The 19,144-nt window shown below is 29.6% G+C and overlaps 1 protein-coding gene across 4 annotated transcripts in view; it reads left to right on the forward strand.

Annotated features, from left to right (window-relative positions):
• Positions 1-19,144, forward strand: part of LOC140047222 (transcription factor COE3-like) — a 91,624-nt gene that overhangs the window by 16,433 nt on the left and 56,047 nt on the right. For all 4 annotated transcript variants that reach the window (XM_072092109.1, XM_072092110.1, XM_072092112.1 and 1 more), the window contains exons 5-6: positions 6,556-6,629; positions 16,863-16,931. In XM_072092109.1, coding sequence (XP_071948210.1) covers positions 6,556-6,629; positions 16,863-16,931 — 143 coding nt within the window. The remainder of the gene's footprint in view (positions 1-6,555; positions 6,630-16,862; positions 16,932-19,144) is intronic.

A 19,144-nucleotide genomic window follows, 5' to 3' on the forward strand; every position in this document is an offset into this window, starting at 1 on the left:
GAGTAAGTAAGTTAGGAGTAAGTAAGTTAGGAGTAAGTAAGTTAGGAGTAAGTAAGTTAGGAGTAAGTAAGTTAGGAGTAAGTAAGTTAGGAGTAAGTAAGTTAGATACTAACATTTTGAACACCATTAAATTTAGTTTGCAAGATTCTAAGACTCTTAAATTTAGTCTTTATTCAGACAGTTAGCAAGAAGCATGCTTGATTACCTGAATAATTAAGAAAATCATAAGCGTAACACAGTAATCAATATTTTGAAATTAACTTAGCATAATTCATGTAAATTGAACATTTGATTAACCAGATATAATGACAATTATAACTGTGTGTTTGTAGAAGTCAAAGCCACTTTCGTGTTAGCTTTAGAATTGAAGTTACATTATGCTTTCAATATAGTTGAGCCCATATTCCCCAGTGTGTGTTTTGATTCGTATATACGTATCATCATAGTCAAGTGCGAACAGTGCGGCGATACGGCTTGTGCTAAGCACTCGTGTTTTTGATTGATGCGTAGACCAGTTGACTGCAATAGATAAAAAGAGATTTTTAATTCATCAACAAAATTTTTAATAGAAAACCAACTAAAATTGTGAGAACATTAAAACTATGAAAACACGACCACCAGGGACAATAACTAGTTATCATTGGATTAATTACACTGTGTGTGTGTGTGTGTGGTGCCATGTGGCTTATCCTACTGATAAACTATGAAGTATTTTACTTTAACAATAATGATGTTGTAATTTACTACATCCGGATGGGCTGACATAGTGTTTAATTAAGCACTATTTGTGTATTTTTATTTATTTAGTTTTAATCAGGTTGCATTAATAGTATAGGCCTGTAGTTTTTTGTTGCATCAGGAATTCACAAAATGAAAATAGACAAGTGTAAAAAGTACCATATTGAACTAGACACCAAGTACATTCTAATATTTACATTAGGAATTCTAATATCTATATTATTATTAGAAATTTTAATATCTATATTAAAAATTTTAATATCTATATTAGGAATTCTAATATCTATTTTAGGATTCGTGGCTATAAAAGTATCTAATTCAGGTACATTGAATCTAGTATGGCTTTATGAATGCTAACCAGATATTCTTACACTTCTAGCAGTGACTAATGTAGTTAATGATCTCGAGAGAAAGGCATTGGCCTTATGCAATAATTGTAGTATTATGTTACCTAGTATGGCTGTTGTTCCAGTAGCTAGGTGTTATTGCATGTACTGTACATCATATTTATAACTGATTAGCAAATTGATCATGCTATTTATATCGTTAACATAATAGGAGATTTCTGATTATATTTTTATACATGGAGATTAATGGAATAAAATCCTTCTATTTATATACACACAAGTGACCAAGTGTTTAGGAACACAACATCTTACAATTTCAATTCAATTCAATTCAACTTTTATTTCAGACAATTGTCCATATGGTATAATACATTACAACAAAAAAAGATGAAGGAGAGAGGACCAAAACTTTATCTATTGGTATATAATGCCTCTCTCCATTTGTAGTACATAAAATAAAATACAGAAATATTGCTGATGCATTTCATCACATTTTCCAATATTTCAAAGTCATATCAAATTTAAATTATAAGACGATTATAGAAAGAATGTAAACTTTCGGTAATTTATTTTTACAAACGTTATTAAATAAATTGATGAAGTAGATTTATTCGTCATTTGTTTCAGCCCGGAGAAGAGCCATTTATTTCTTGCTTGAATTGAACTTGGTAGCTTCTGACACTTTAATTATTTCAACTCCACAAACTGCCTTTGTTCTCTATCAGTAATGCCTTAACATTTTTCTCTTTTTACTTTAAACATCATTCATTATTTAATTTGTTATATTATACTTAGCATTCATATTTTTTTAATTTTTCCTCAAAATTATGAATTTTAGTGTAAACTGTCAGAGCTGTGATTTTTTTTTCTGTTGAATTTGAATAATTTAAGACGAATTAAATTTGCAAATAACAGTGTTGGCCAGTGAAGGGCTTTTCTTATACATTTTGTAAGCACTGTTAATTGGCTTCTTACTGGAGTAAAGCAAAAAGCCATCGTAAAATGTTAATTCATAAACAGATTGTGAAAATATCATAGTCAGTTGCGAATGCTATTAACGGTGATTCATTTATAGACGCCATTTCTCGTTTATGTGCCTTTTTATGTGCGAGTCTTGGTTTCTGCGTTGTGTACATGTTTGTTGTTTTTATTTCAAAAAATTAATATTTTCAACTAATTTTGATGATGAATTATTACAATTTCAATCATTTCTTTTCATTGTTTTTATTTGTCCTAGGTCTTTCTATGCATATTAAATATTATGCAAATGATATGCAAATTATGATAACTGGAAATGGTGTTTCCACTGAAACATACATTAAATTCTTTGTTGCAATAAAATGATAAAGTTATTTATAAACATTAATGATACAGATATAAATTTTAGGAACAGAATGTTAAATGTATAAAATCTGACATTTATAATTAATAATAGTAAAAAACATTTTCATTATCTATTATTAATATGATAAATACGCTCTCTCTCTCATATGATAAATAATAAATTATTAATGAAATATAATTAATAATAACAATTTAATTTTTAAACGGTATTTTAATGCTTGGTTCCCACAAGGACACGATTTGACCAATCAATAGCGATAGATTATTCTGATTATTGGTCAACTTGCTTACGTTACGTCCTTGCATTTGGTCAAAGTGGAAACTAAGCTCTATTATAAATATTGGATATATTTTTTAAAAGAATATTTGTATTGAAATGCAGTAACAATTTTAGTTCCATAAACTTTTGTAAATAAACACAGGTAATCTAAAGTTGTTGACTTAATTAAGAGACTGTTGTTCACAGTAAGTACATATTAGGGAATACAAAGTACACTTGCAATGTAAATTGTACATTAAAAAGCATCAGCATTTCAACACATGCATTTGCAATGTTTATAGGTCCATTTAGCGCCATAATCATATGATATTACAGATGGTATTAGTTAATTGGATAGAAATTCACAGACACTTTATTCTGGTTATATCGCTTCGGCTTTTTGATCTGCACGGTGTATTCTAGGGCGTGTTGCGTAAAGTGATGAATAAATAAGCGGCTGATAAGTAAGATTTCACCGCTTTTAGAACACCTTTGCTTCAAACAAAATGGTGGTTTCCTCTCTAAACAGTCTGCTGGAAACAGGTGCATTCGATATTTTCTGTCAGTTGCGTTGATGTTCAGTATTGGTGAAAATTAACTTGGACAAGTTTAGCTGCTACAGAAGGAAAAAAGAAAACCTGTGAAAAATATTAACTCATGAATATAGTGTTAATAATAACTTTATTATTTTATGTTTTTAATATTAGATATTTTAAATTCAATCCAATATCGCAAAAATGAAAATAATCAGGAATAATAAATTCTTTGTAAGATTTGTTGAGAAATGTTTTTGCATTTTAAAACTTAAGGTTGCGTACGTACCGAGACTGTATGACTTTTATTTGGTAACATGTCATAACCTTATAAACCTTTTAGTAATTACAGTTACATCATTTTCTTTAGGCTTTAGGCTTTTTTGGAAATTTAATTGTTTTTTAATAATTTGTTCACGATATCACTTGGTTATTTTGTTTGTTCTCTGAAGTGTTTTTTTAGCTTGAAGGTATGTAATAAAAAAAAAATGGAAATACTGAATAAAACCTGGTTACAGTTAAAACCTGGTTCCAACATGTGCTTCCTATAATCTAGTTTGAAATCTTTTTAAATTAAATTTATGTGAACTAGATCTTTTACGATATGTTACAGTATAATATTAAAAGTTTTTTATTATTTTATTAAGAATTTTCTGCACATTCAATAGTCTCATCATGTTTATTTTCAAATATTGTAACATCATTATTGTTTATTTAAAATCATAATATGAAAGGAATAAATTAATTAATAAAAACAAAAATTATTTTTAAAAATTCAAAATTATGGTATGTTATGAAATAAAATGTTTTTTAAAGAAATCGCTGCACATAATTTTCTTTCTATTCATGTTTATTTTCCAATATTATAACATAATTTTAACATCATTATTTATTCTTTATTTAAATTCATAAATAAAAATCAAAGTTTTGCAATTATAAAGGATAAATTTATTGTAATATTTATTGTATAATACTTTATTTTGTTGATTTTAAATCCAATATATGAATCTGTCATAGCCCATTATCCAGATGTTATAATCTAATTTGTAATAGCCAGAGGCAGAAAAGATAAGCTAATATAAAAACACCATTAATATATGAATTGGAATAACCGAAGGGAGGAGGTTAATTAATCTTGTGTATCTCAAACAAAGTATGATCACCCCAATAACGAAAGCTAATTCCATAGAATAATGATCACAAATTATTAATTGTTTATCATAATAATCATAGGTGGTGTTGGTACCAATATTGATATTTAATTTCATGTAGTTAGTGAATGGTGTTATGTTGTATTGTGTTACATTAATGAAATACATTATTAAACCTGATCACTTCCAGGGTAGATGATGTTACTCAATACAGTATATCTATTCCATGTTTATTAGCCCTCTGGGGTCCATCTAGAGTAAAGTGAGCCACTCTGGTTCATACATAATTGCAAGTTTAATCATAAGAGATGAAATAGAATAATAATAATCAAATGAATTAATTCATTGATAATGATATTGAATAGGTTAATTATGTCAAGGTAACTCTTAAAATAATTGACTTTTTTTTTACGTCTTATAATATAAAGTACACCACCTCCGCTTTTCCTTAATATTTCATCAGATTTAAACGTATTTTGATTTTAAGTTTTTCAGTGAGTGGTCTGGTCATGTTTGTACCTGATGCTTAACAATATTTGTTTTTTCTTTAATTCTGCTACAAACAATTAAAGTAAAAACAATATTTGCTAAATAAGAATAAGAATTTAAGTTTTTGTTATTAGAAAATACTCATAATAATTTGAATAGCTAAAAGAAAAATGCTTGGAAGCATTCAAATGAAAAAAATCAATATTAATAAATAAATTAATATTAAATAAATGAAGAAAATTATAAGGCCTGAAGGAGTATACCATATCAAGATAATATAATATTTATCTTGTTAATCATGAATTATTTTTGCTTCATTTCCACTTAGAATTAACTTGTTTAGATAAGATAATTACTTAATATTGTTATTTAGATTTATTAAGTTCTTTCTTATTATCAAATTATTTGAATCAACTGGTAAATTACTTTAAAATAACATAAATGAAACCAGTGTGTACATGCCTCTGGCACTGGAGCTGAATCACTTTAGTTCGTTTTAAAATAATCAATTAAACTAATATATGTGCTTCCATTTCCACCCGTCCTCAACTTAGAATTAACAAAGGTTTTTAAAATGCTATGTAATGATTTTATTCTAATAATCTACTTTAGTATAAGCTAACTGTCATTACTTTGTTTTGAAAAATGTAAACTTTTTAGAAATAAAAGGTTGTCTTTTTTTTTTGTTCACGGATATTGATTAACAATTTATAAAACTATTGAAGATGACAATTACAAGCAATTTGTACGAATGATTGACCAACCCATTGGTCAGTCATTATTGACCAACCCATTGGTCAAGTCATTACTAAATCTTTACATCCTTCAGTTGTTGACCTTTGCGTTTAGCTCCCTTAAAGGCAAATTCTTGCGCTATCAAGTTTACACATTTGGAAAATTGTGTGATTTGTAATTTCTTGTTTCATTGCAAATGACGAAAATTAATCTTGACAAATGAATCGCCGTAGTTTTGATGAAATATCGAATTAACTTGAAAAAATATTAACAAATTTGATTTGAAAATTCTCATTATATTTAGCATAGTTATTTGTATGTAGGCACTGTTTTCAAACTGTATTGCCAACTGGAGTGTTTTTGCCATGTTGTCAAGTTTATGTGCAGTTGAATATGTCATTAGTTTTGATGATCTTTTTAGTTGTTAAATCCAGTTCTTAACATTTATAGCATTTCTTTACACACAGGAGTAAACTAAACTAAACTAGACTAAAGCTCTGTCTACACTCTCAAACTTGATGTCACCAAAAAATGTGACGTGCCCATATATGGACATGATGATGTCATATCACTACCATTTCTGTGCATATCACTACAATATTTGGGCACAACACATTTTATTGTCACATAAAGTTTGATAGTGCTTAAGAATATTCATCCAGTATAAATAAAATCGAAAAGAAAAAGAAAGAATTGCTGACAAATTATAAAAGTTTACTCATGTCAAAATAAAAGTTAAATTGAAAATATTTTAATAGGATGATAATAAGTTTTATATTCAAGTCAAGTATGGGTAATTATGAAAAATTGAGTAACATATCCAATGGTCACGAAAAGTAGAAAAAAAAAAGAAGAGGTCTGTGCTTTTTGAAATTTGATCTAATATGAAACATATTAGCATGAATTTTTTTTTTTCGACATTAACAATGTTTAATAACATGTTGTGTTTCATTTTGCAGGCAATAGTGTATGAGGGGCAAGACAAGAACCCAGAGATGTGTAGAGTATTGCTTACTCATGAAATAATGTGCAGGTAAAGATTAGAAAAGAAGGAAATGATATAAATCAGCAAGAATTAAGACAAAAGTACACTTTGCTCCTGTAAATAAGGCACTTTTTGATTGCACGACAAAGCAGACCTACGAAGCAACAGAGCGTTAAGAATAACGTGCTCACGAATCAAGGTGTTAATTCCACGACTACCAAAATTTGAGAATAGTCGCGGAATCTAGCATCGTGATTGGTGTGCGTAGACGATTGTGATATTCACATTGCTTTGCATATTTTGCAATCACAAAGTCCTTAATCCACAAATCCCTACCTCCGTAAAGTTCATTTATTTTTAGCAGGGTGACCTACGCCCATAAAACGAGTTCTCTATGTTGCTTGTCATGCAAATTGAACGATTCTTCCGTTCAAATATTATTCGCAGAATGAAACCAAGACTCCTCGCTTTTTTCTCTAAATAGGGTTGTCCTGAATCTATTATGTTATTGTTTTTCTTGTTTTGTACAAAAAAGATTTGAAATGAAAACAAACAAACATTCCATTTGTTTATAACCAAATAACCCATCATCGCCCTCCCCCATTACTATCTTCCTCTCCTAACCACCAACATTTCATGTTTTTAGCCCTAAGAATTTCATTCTTTAATACACCTCTGCTGAACTATTATTATGCTATTGTTTCAGTTTAATGAACTAATATAACACACCTGTGAAGTATACACAACATCCGCACACACTGTCAAATCTGTTTCGTTAGCTTATTAATGCAACAAAAGTATTCCCTGTTTTGTTATTTTCTCCTGAAACTTGTTAGTATGTTTTGACTTGACAATTTCCCGAATGCTCTAAAAATAAATGTTATTCTAAAACATAGTAATGAATGCAGGTTTTATTTTAAGTAAAGATATTTTTAACATTTATGTTTCGTTTTAATTTATACGAAACTAAGGTTAGCAAACACTGTTTTTTGTTTACCAGATGTGGTACAGACTTGCTAAAAATAAAAACAAATTGATTCATTTTGTAAGTGAAACTTTTAATAATTTTAACTAAAAAATGGACATTAATGTTATTCATCTATATATTTTTTTTTACCAGATGTGGTGTAGACGTTTTGCTAAAAATAAAAAAATACATTTTCTCTACAAAATCTTTCCACATATTGCTTTTGATTTGTTGTTTTTTTTTTAATTCACAAAATAAAACAATCTTATTTTCAACTTTTGTTTTTTGTAGTTATAAAGTCATTCTGTACATATGCAAAAAATGAGACTCGGACTCCATAGCTACATAGTCGCATGGTTCATTGTGAAAACTATCAGGCAATGATTTGATGATGATAATAATAATTACCACATTTTTATAGCGTCATTTTCATTAGTCATACTTGAAGGTGCTTTACATAACACATTATTACCCGGGTCATTTTTTAGATATGTCACTTCTATTCCAAGTTGGTAAACTTTCAGCTGCCCAGGCATTGAAGTGGGTTCAATCTTTTTGGCCTCTAGTAGATTCACATGGTTTTATCATTTCAATTTATGTTTATTTTAACATCAATCGTCAGAATATTAAGATTTTCAAATGAGAAAAAAATGTGATTTATTTTTCAAGGTCAGTATGAAAGATGCTTTGGGCTGAAACTAGGTCTGATGTTAAATAAATATTATTTGTTTAATTTTATTTTATGATTTAAATTGATAAATGTTTAAGATCTATTACTAAAAATGCAATATATTTAAAATTAGGACAGTACAGTATGATTGATTTACAATTCCTTTCAAATTCATCATAAAAATATTCTATTTTTTAATTTAATGTTTCTTTAGCTTGAATTATAATCTATTAGGGAATGAAAAAAAAATCAAATAATAATTCTTTTTATTGGTAGTGTTGTTTCCTATTATGCAAAAGATCCAGTACAATGATTACGTATTGTGTTATGTATGAGAATGATTAAAGTTTGCCTGGGGGTTAGCTTAGCTTGTCAGAATCAATCTAGGCCTAACAATACCTGCGTACCCACTTAAGTCTGCTGTCAAGTCACCACAGCCCTTCCTGTACAGGCCGCTGACAAATTGCATAATAATTGATAATGTAGTTTACCAATTGATTACAAATTGGAGGTATTCTTTTTATCGTTTATCACTGCTATATGTTACGCATAATGTATGAATATATGAATAACCTGTTTGAAAATAAAACACATTAAGATACATTAAATCTATACTAATTTTTTAATTTGAAATTCAAACATTTTTTTAAACATTTAATCATGATAAAATACGTTTTAATGACCATGTCTGTGTGCATTTAATAGGCAAAATGGTTTATAGAATTATCCAATTATTGGAACTTATTATAATACACATTAAAATATCAATTTAATACATGTATTCAATAACATTTCAATTACAACAGAATAATTATTGGAATTTATGTTTTATTAATATTGCACATCAAAGAGTCATGGCTCACGGTTTACAGCCTGGGTACTGGGAATATTTCTGTGTGATTTCTCTTACAATTGAGACTGACCATTGTCCATTTGATGACTGACCATTGTCCAATTGAGACTGACGATTGTCTCTACTGTCAGTATACTGTGCATTGTACCATGCAAAATTTAGGGGAATAAGGTTGAAAATATAGCATGATTATAAATTATTATTTATGGCCATTATTTAAATCCTTGATTTTTCTTAATATATTATTTGGTTATAATATTTATCTCTTTTTTCTTTAAGTTCTTAGGGTCTTTGGATATACATTAATTAAGCTAGGTTTTAAGCTTTCGATCAGAGATAATGTATTTAGTTGCCTATCCCATCCATGTAATCGTTTGCGTATGTGTTTTAAAAATTATATATGAAATGTGTATTTTGTGAGTACGGAATTTCTGTGACAGGAAATACCGAGATGTGTCGTATAAGGGGTTAATCTTTCCTGTATAAGTCTACAGAGACCGGGTGTATAGATTTATCTAGATGTTTAAACACCAGTGCAGAATCAAGGGAATTGAGATGAAATGGTGTGATGAAATGGTAACTATTATTTTCAAAGGGAACTCCGTCTGGCAATTAAAGCTCTGTCTACACTATGAAACTAGTTTGACAAAAAAAAGTGTGATGTGCTCAAATATGTTGGTGATATGTCCAAATATGTTTTGTCACATAAAGTTTGATAGTGTAGACAGAGCTTAAAATAGACCTTATACAGTATATACTGTATGGCAAGTAGGTGGTGTCCAGCTTCCCAATACACTGGCTTCTGTGTATTTAATGGTAGATTTTTATAAACCTGTCATTTGTAAAATCTGTAAAATTGTATTACTTGAATTGTGAACAATCACCTGCTGTTGGTGTGTGTTATTCAGGACTTCCTAACTTTCATATTTCTTACTCATCAACAGATTTAAAACAAATCACAAACAATACAAACGTTTAAACTTGACTTAGAATTTCCTCTTTACAACCAATAAATGACTTGAATCAAAAACCAAACAGAACAATCTGAAACATTTCTGTTAGCCTAACTTCCTTGAATTTCTATTCAATAAGGTGTAATGGTTTTTTTTTTAAACCATTCATTCTAATCATTCATCAACCAATCATAACACAGTAATTTGCCATACTAGTTACTAATATTCTTATGATTGAAATTCAATCTGCATTTCTTATTCTATACAATTTTTTTTCTGTAGTGGTGGTTATAACATGACAGACAATCCAGTTGTCAACAATTTAAGTTTAATTTTGATTGACATTTTCGGGTTTCCTTTTGTCCTCTTGACAATGCTGAAATTAGTTGTGAATCGTTTTATTCTTCTACAAATAAAAGGAAGTAATGGCTCATGTTTAATGTAACAATTATTTTTATTTCTTATTCATGATGTCAAATGTAATAATTTATTTGATTGTTGATATTTGTTACTGTGAACTAGCTTTGCATGAGGTTGGTCAGATGTTTGCCCTACTCGACATGTGTACTGTATGCTTAATAAAAGTTTGAGGGAATAAAATTGTGTAATACCAATAGTAAAGTAATCTAAACCCTAGTCATTAGGGTAAACTTTTAGAGGAACATGGGTCCGAGTGTCATTTTGTTTTTGGTTATTAACCGTTTTGTGTCACTTGTTTGAAAGGACTTTTTAAAGGCCAGGTGCGGGCAAAAAATTTCTATTGATCATACATTCCAATAATTATCGATCTATAGTTTCCCCTATGTTTCATAATTTTGGGGATTTTATTTTTGTGTTACAAGAGCTTTTTGAAAATTAGCACTTTCATATCAGTGGGGGGATAGTTACACAGTAAAATCTCTATTCTTTTGTACACAAATTTTGAAAATAGAGAGGCATTTTAAAAAGCTATGAAAAATAAACGGTGTAGTAAAAAATGTTATCAGATGACTATAAATATAGGTAATATAACTTGAATTTTACATTTCTGGTATTTTTATTCAACTTCAGAATTTTATTTTCCTGCTATAGCAAAAATTATCCACCGTATATCCACCATCTTTTTTCACCTTCTAGGGAGTCACCAGACTACCTAACTACTGAAAAAAGTCTTCCTGGTTTTTATGGGAGAATTTTACCAAATTTTGTATTTGACCATATTAGGGGAAATTCATGGTTTTTCATCTTGATTTCTGTTACAAATATTTGATTTATGTACAATTAACCAGATATTATATTTAAAATTCATGCCTGTACCTGAGCTTTAAAAAATAGTTATTTCCATTTATTTTTAATAAAAAATTATTAAATAATGGTCAAATTTTTTTGATATTGTTTTAAATTATTATAAAGTGTCTATTTAAAATATTGTACCATAACTTTATAATACCTAAAAATAATAAAATAATACAAAATTTGGCAAAACTTCTTTAAATGGTCAACTTTTTCAAATATTGTTTTAAATTATTATAAAGTGTCAATTTAAGATTTTGTATGGTTAACTTTATATTGCAACAAATTATTCAGTTAAAAAATTAGGTTAAGTGAAAAGGTATGGTAAATTTAGTAGCACATGTAACAGGAATGATTATGATAGCAGCCAGTTTAATAGATGCACGATTAAAACTTAATATCCAACCTGATATACAGTTTATACATTTTGTACTTCAGAGCCATTTGATTTCTTTTAATATTTGAAGCGATGTCATATATGTCTTTTTCTGGTGAAATATTCACATGAAAATGTGTTTATATTTTAATGAGTTTTCTCGCTTTGTTTGACAGCCTAACCTGTAGTCACATATGTTCATTTGATATATCATTCTGCTTTATTCACAATATCTATAAAGTTTTAAAGTTGCAAAATCTTCCAATGACAAATAATCTATTAACAAAGAACTCTTTTAATTTCATGTTTTATTAACCGATTTAAAAAATACATTTTTTAAATGTTACCAATCTAATATCTAATAGTCAATCAATCTTAAAAAATGTATAAAACGAAGAAGAGATTTTAAAATTGTTTTCATTTATGCTCTAATTCAGCTTTACAATTGGATAATAGGTGTTAATTGGTGGCTGATTATTACATATACCATGGCAATGGATGAATCCTCGAATTATATCATATGTCAAATGATTTTGTTTAACAATTGGTTTCCTTGATTGATAGCTAAACTGTACATAATTGTTATTTTTTGTTTGTATCACCTCCCAATTGCAATTTCTATTACTTTTTAATCTCTACCTTTAATCGCTTTAACAACAAGTTTTATAAAATAAAACATTAAACAAAGGAAATATCAGTTGAATTATTGCAGCAACAAAGGGGTGTTAGCCTTCTACGAAGCCTGCAAAAAAACACCAATTGTTCCAGTTAAGTCATATCTATTTAAAGTTTTTGATTTGTATTGGTTGTAAAATCTACTTATTGTTCCATACGAAACGACGGGTATCTCTGGGAAAGCTATTCTGATGAGTAATAGTGTTTCCTTTATTTATCCATCGAGACACAATTACACAATAGGCTTGCACTTCCTGCCATTTGCCGATATCCGAAAAAAATCTGCACATTGTCAAGGTCAGTAGCGTAAAAAAAAAGAACGAGGTTACGTTGGGAGGATCCTTTTGGTGTCTAGACGGTGACTCTTGAGGACAAGCATTGATAGCCCTGAGGGACTTGGTCGTGGACTTATACAAATTGCGTATCTGTACCTGTACGTTGTCGAACCATCCAGGACGTTGTTAAGTCGATGTTGCGACAAGTTCGGACATCCTGTTCGAGTCATCCAAGATATTGTAGTGGTTTAGATTCTTTGGCATATACTTGCTTGTCCTTGTCTGAGCGTAGCAAGAAATGAGAAAAGAAGACTCGTTGCTTCCAATAGGTTTCCTGTAATGACAGCTGTTAGTCCGCCAACATGTGACTTTTTCTCGTTCACAAGATGTAATTTTGAAGGAGGATTAAATGGGGGAGGAATCGTTACTTTTCAAGGCTGAGAATTTGTCTGTTATGAAGCTTCAACATTTAAGTGAGCCTATGGTCAGTGACAGATGTCAAAATAGGATCTTTACATAATCTTATTATGCTTATTGTGTAATTGAAATGTGAATTTCTAAGCATTTTTCTCATCAGTATCTGATTTATTTGATTAGACATTGTGTTTTTACATCACAACCTGTATCTGCAGACATGTATGTAGATGAAAATGGCACCAACACCCCCAGGGAAAATTATTCCTTGTAGACCCTGGACAAAAATTGTATGTAGTCCCTGGAAAAATGAGGACTACTACCCCTGTGTTTGTAGCCCCTGGACAAAATTGTATGTAGCCACTGGGCAAATAATATATTCAACCGCTGGGCAAATGATATCTTTAACCCCTGGGCAAATGATATCTTTAACCCCTGGGCAAATGATGCCTGCAACCCCTGGGCAAATGATGCCTGCAACCCCTGGGCAAATGATATTTGCTACCCCTGGGCAAATGATGCTTTTCTACCCCTGGGCTCACTTTTGTATTTACCTGTGTGATACTTACTGTATTGTAAAAATTGAAAAAATATACAATCTATGGAATTGGTACATATTTAGAGCGGATTGTCATTTCTTAACTCTTGCTCCTGGAAATTAAAATGTCAAAAAAAAAATGTTTAGTTCAGGATAAAGATTAGAATTAAATGAGTTTAAAATATGTTTAATGCAGTTTGGTTTAGTTCTGTTTGGCAGCCTAGATTTATCGGGTCAGGGAGGGGTCAACGTATGGAAATAACATTTTGAAGCTAACAGCAACAGATTCCTTATAACAATTATTTCTTCTCCGTCCATTCACGACATCTTAATATCTCTTTTGTTTTGTATCATAAATATGCCTTTAGAAAAACTTAGTAGTAAAAAATGTCAATCATAAATGTGTTGTTTAAGGTAGTTGAACTGTTGTTTTAATCTTGCATGGGTCTTTATAAAGGAAAAAACAAAAATGGTCACAAAGCTTCTATTTTGCCAACTTCCATTCTACTAAAGAACTAACATATGTTTTATAATTGTCCCATTGAATATCGAACAAGGTTAAACAAGAAACTATGTCAAACTTCTGTTGTACCTTTTGAATATAAATACAACATATACTGTAGTAATTATTTTATTTACAGTGCAGTAGGCCTAAGGTAAAACTATACCAAAATGTTTATTAATATCATTTTTTGTCTACATTATAAATAAATGTTGCCAATATGTGTACATCATTCCTTATATTGTATTAAGTATTAATTAAAAGAATAATCAAGCTGTTGGCTAGAGAGAGTTTGAATTAATCTCCTTTTTTTAGAAAGCCTACTAGAAAACTAGAATTAGAAATCATCAAAAGAAGTGATGGTAAATAAAGTAAATAGCCAAGCTCAGGACAATTTCTTTTCTTCTAGGAAAATAGAACTCTCCCTATATTATTAAAAACCTACCTACATCCTTTGTAGTGTTCAAGTAAATCTTATAGCTTGCCACATATCTGAATGGAATTCTTGAAAACCTGCATATATTTGTAGCTCATATTAGATTTACTGAGTATGACTTTCAATTTGTTGGAATATCTGAAATTCTTAAATGTTATGATTTTTCTGTATAAATCGTACAGGTCATTAATCTTTCACTGTCTTACTTTGTTAAAAACATTAGAAAATGGACAACATTAAATTGTTGTTTTCACAAATGAATTCACCCTGAAAAATTACCATTAACTTACAAATTGTTACCGTATTTAAAATATTTACTGCCACTTTTCTGACAATTCTGAAAATTTGGCCGTAGGACCAATGCATAAAACGGTAGTAGTACATAATAATATGTGTACACAGTAGTATAGATAAACATAGACGCCAATACGTGACAATATGTTGAACACGCATGCGCACATTAACTCAGACACGCACTGGTGGTCATCCACATGAATTCAAATATATAATGATTAATATGTTTATTGACTTGTGCACTTTTGGCCATTTCATTCTTGTTGTATATCATATGGAGGCATCTGTCCACATGGATAAATGTTGTTATCTTTGTATATCATATCGAGGCATCTGTCCACATAGATAAATGTTGTTATTCTTGTATATCATATCGAGGCGTCTGTCCACACGGATAAATGTTGTTATCTTTGTATATCACTATGGAGGCATCTGTCCACATGGATAAATTTAATCTTTTCTGGAATGAAATTAAATGTTGTTTTATGACATTTAATGATTAATAATCTTTAATACGTTGTATGACCAAAACATTTACATAGCTTTTATTGTTGCATAATAAAAGCTTTTTGATTCAAATATTTGACTTCTGATTGTGGGGTTTAAATCAAAATGTTTTTTTCATCACACAACAAAAATATTTTTGCAATGTACAGCATAAATTTTAGAAGAAATGACAAGTTATTCACTCAAAACACTTTTGAATTATGTGTTTTAATAACTTTAAATTATGTTTATAATGATTTGACCAATGCAATGGATCATCTGAATAAACACGGCTTTAATATAAAATAAAACATCCTATCATTTATTAGTGTACAAACGTGGACATTAGATCAACTTGAACCTAACCGTGTGGACACAGCTATTTAGTATAATATTAAACATAGGATCATTTATTAGTGTACAAACGTAGACATTAGATCAACTTGAACCTAACCGTGTGGACACAGCTATTTAGTATAATATTAAACATAGGATCATAGTGTACAAACATTTGTGATATATTGACAGGTGAGGATCAACCTCAAACAGGAAATCATGTGGTCTATAATAACATTTTAAAGAGGTTTTTGCTAGGCCCTATCCTTGATATTTCATTCAGGTACTTCTACCTAATAGACCCTGTCAAACTCTCTCATCAAGGGCATAGTGTGTTTGTAATCTGCAAATTCAATTCAAATTCTCCAGGACTGATGATGGATCTTTAAATTAATTTTATCAAAACCTTGTATGATTCTAAAAGCAATCAGTCATTTTATTCCAATGTCTTGTATCAGCCCTGATGTTTTTACTATAGCCTCTGGAAGCAATTAATACTAAACAAATGATTTGGAATTCTTAAGATTCCAAACTTGATATATTTATGTATTTATGATTAACGGAATAATTTATTGATAACAATGTATAACAAATACAATATTGATGTAATTGCAATGATGTTATTTTTTATTAACTATTGTTTTGAAAATAACACATGATTCATCAGTCATCAGTCAATTGTCCATTTACTTATTCATCCATTTACTTATTCATCCATTTTTACTCATTCCTCCATTTACTTATTCATCCATTTACTCATTCCTCCATTTACTTATTCCTCCATTTACTTATTTCTCCATTTACTTATTTCTCAATTTACTTATTTCTCAATTTACTTATTTCTCAATTTACTTTTCTTACATTTACTTATTCCTCCCTTTACTTATTCTTCAATTTACTTATTCCTCCATTTACTTATTCCTCCATTTACTTATTCCTCCATTTACTTATTTCTCAATTTACTTATTTCTCAATTTACTTATTCCTCCATTTACTTACTCTTACATTTACTTATTCCTCCCTTTACTCATTCCTCCATTTACTTATTCCTCCATTTACTTATTTCTCAATTTACTTATTCTTACATTTACTTATTCCTCCATTTACTTATTTCTCAATTTACTTATTCTTACATTTACTTATTCCTCCATTTACTTATTGTCCATTTACTTATTCCTCCATTTACTTATTACTCCATTTACTTATTTCTTCTTTCATTTGTGTTTATTTTCAGCCGATGCTGTGATAAGAAGAGTTGTGGAAACAGAAATGAAACGCCGTCAGACCCAGTGATCATAGACCGGTAAGTCCATACTTAGTTTCAGAATCTGAGAGAAGAATTCATCAAAACTTTGCATCCTAAACTTTGTCAAAATTAGTTTAGTTTTTTTTTTAGCGCAGTATCGATTTGTGCAGAATCTAGTTGCAGAGTACTAGAAGAAATGTCAGTAGCATTACATTCTGAAATGAACTTGGCTACTGCTTGACACTCACTTGTGTCCCATATGTCAATTAAACCACAGTTTGTTTTGATGTATACATGTGGTCAACTTTAGTATACAGATAAGTAGGATCTGATAGCTTATTAAGCATGTTGTAACTTGGTAGCAGTACTCTAGTCATGTGGAACTGCTGGGATTGTGACTTGAATCCAGGAGCCTATGATTCGATGGCAAACATACCACCAAATTGCAGTACATAGAAAAATGATGTTATATACGGCTTAGGTCCTCCAACAAAACAAGTTGGAAACACATATTGCACCAGAGGCAGGCCACACAAATCTCCAGTTACAAAGTTTGAATTTGAGACAAAGAATTCCAAAGTTTTTCGGTCCTTCTTTATTCTTTAAAAACATGCATCTATATCAAATTCTACCCTTACAGGCAATGCACGAAAAATGCTTCTAGAATGCACACCGAGCCGATGTGCAGCAGGCATGTTTTACTGTGTCAAACCGGATTCAATTCAGAGCATATACCACTCCAATATCCTGCATGATGTGTTTATATAGTAACCACATGCCTACTTGAATCCAAAATATACAATATAGACCCTGATTGATACCCGTCTGCCTTATAAACATTAAACAAACTGTGTTTGTGTATGTTGTTATATTACATAAATATTACATGTTTACTTCAACACCTGTAATAGTGTCAAAATGGCGTCATTATTTATTTTATCTTTATTTTATAAATTTATACAGAGACTCCAATTTGATTAATTTTATAAATAAACTAAATCTTTTACTGCAAAAAAAAAGGGTGAATTTTCATAGTTACAAATATTAAATAAATATTTTTTTGATTGCTTATTGCATTCATGTTTACAATAGAAGGTTACAACTTAAGTGACAGACAGACAAACCTACTTAAAATAAGAAACTTAAAAACTGGCAGAATTGTTGGTTTAGGTTGTAAATCTTATGGTCGTCATTATTGTTTAAAATATGGAATTTTGTATATGAACAATTTTAATTTTATTAGCCACTTTTCACTATGAAATTTTATGTTTGAAATGTTTGGAACAACTTATAAAACTTAATTATCCATTGTCTGCTACTCTCTTTCTGATATGGTTGATGAATTTCAGAACAAAGGCTAGATATGAAGCCATCAGCTAACCCTACTTGTGGTCCATTAGCTCCCTGTCTGTTCACATTTCGTCACAGGTGGTATTGCTATCAACATCACCATGATGAGGCCTAGAATAGTAGTATAAAAAGACTCAGATTTTCAGTGTCAATACTGTTAAAGAAAATGTCCTTTGTTCTAAATTAACTCAGGCAAATAAAATATGTTAATAATAAAATGTATCAAGTTCATTTTTCATCATAATTTGAACAACCTTTATCAAATAATGTAGTGATATTCATTTACATGGCACATCATCTTGTAAAAATAATAAATATATATTATTACATTTTTTATGGAAAAACATCCTTTAATTTAATATTGATTGATCTAAAAATTAAATTACTATTTTGAAAATTCATTGTTCTATTCTCCTCAGTATGTTTAATATTATAATGTAAATTTATATAATGGGGTCACCCAGTCTTACATCCCTTCCATTATCTCAATCCATAAAATCAAATATAAACTATAAATAAAATGATTTGTAGTAACAACCAACATGAAATAGATAGAAGTTTTGAGAAGTTAAGTACTTATAAATGTTGTAATTGGTAGGACGTAAGTCAAGTTATTTTAAATCTTGTCAAAATGTTTCCAGGCCTTGCCTCTTCTCGTCGCTAAGCACCGTTTTATTGTAATGTATACAGTTTGTTGGCTCTCTTGGGATGACGAACAGTAGCTTAGCTCTGAACAGCCCCCTGACTTAGTGATGAAATAAATCAAGTCGTGTATCAGAGAACATACAATCTAATAGTTTCTGTAAATGTACAATTTCAGTGTACATAATATTCATATGTTTTAAACTTAAAAAGATTGTTGTTTTGTAATTGTATTGGAATTTTTGCCCAAAGTAGTAATGAATGAATCATATTCACAT

This window comes from Antedon mediterranea, chromosome 4 (assembly GCF_964355755.1).
Source record: "Antedon mediterranea chromosome 4, ecAntMedi1.1, whole genome shotgun sequence".
Classification (NCBI taxonomy): Eukaryota; Metazoa; Echinodermata; class Crinoidea; order Comatulida; family Antedonidae; genus Antedon; species Antedon mediterranea.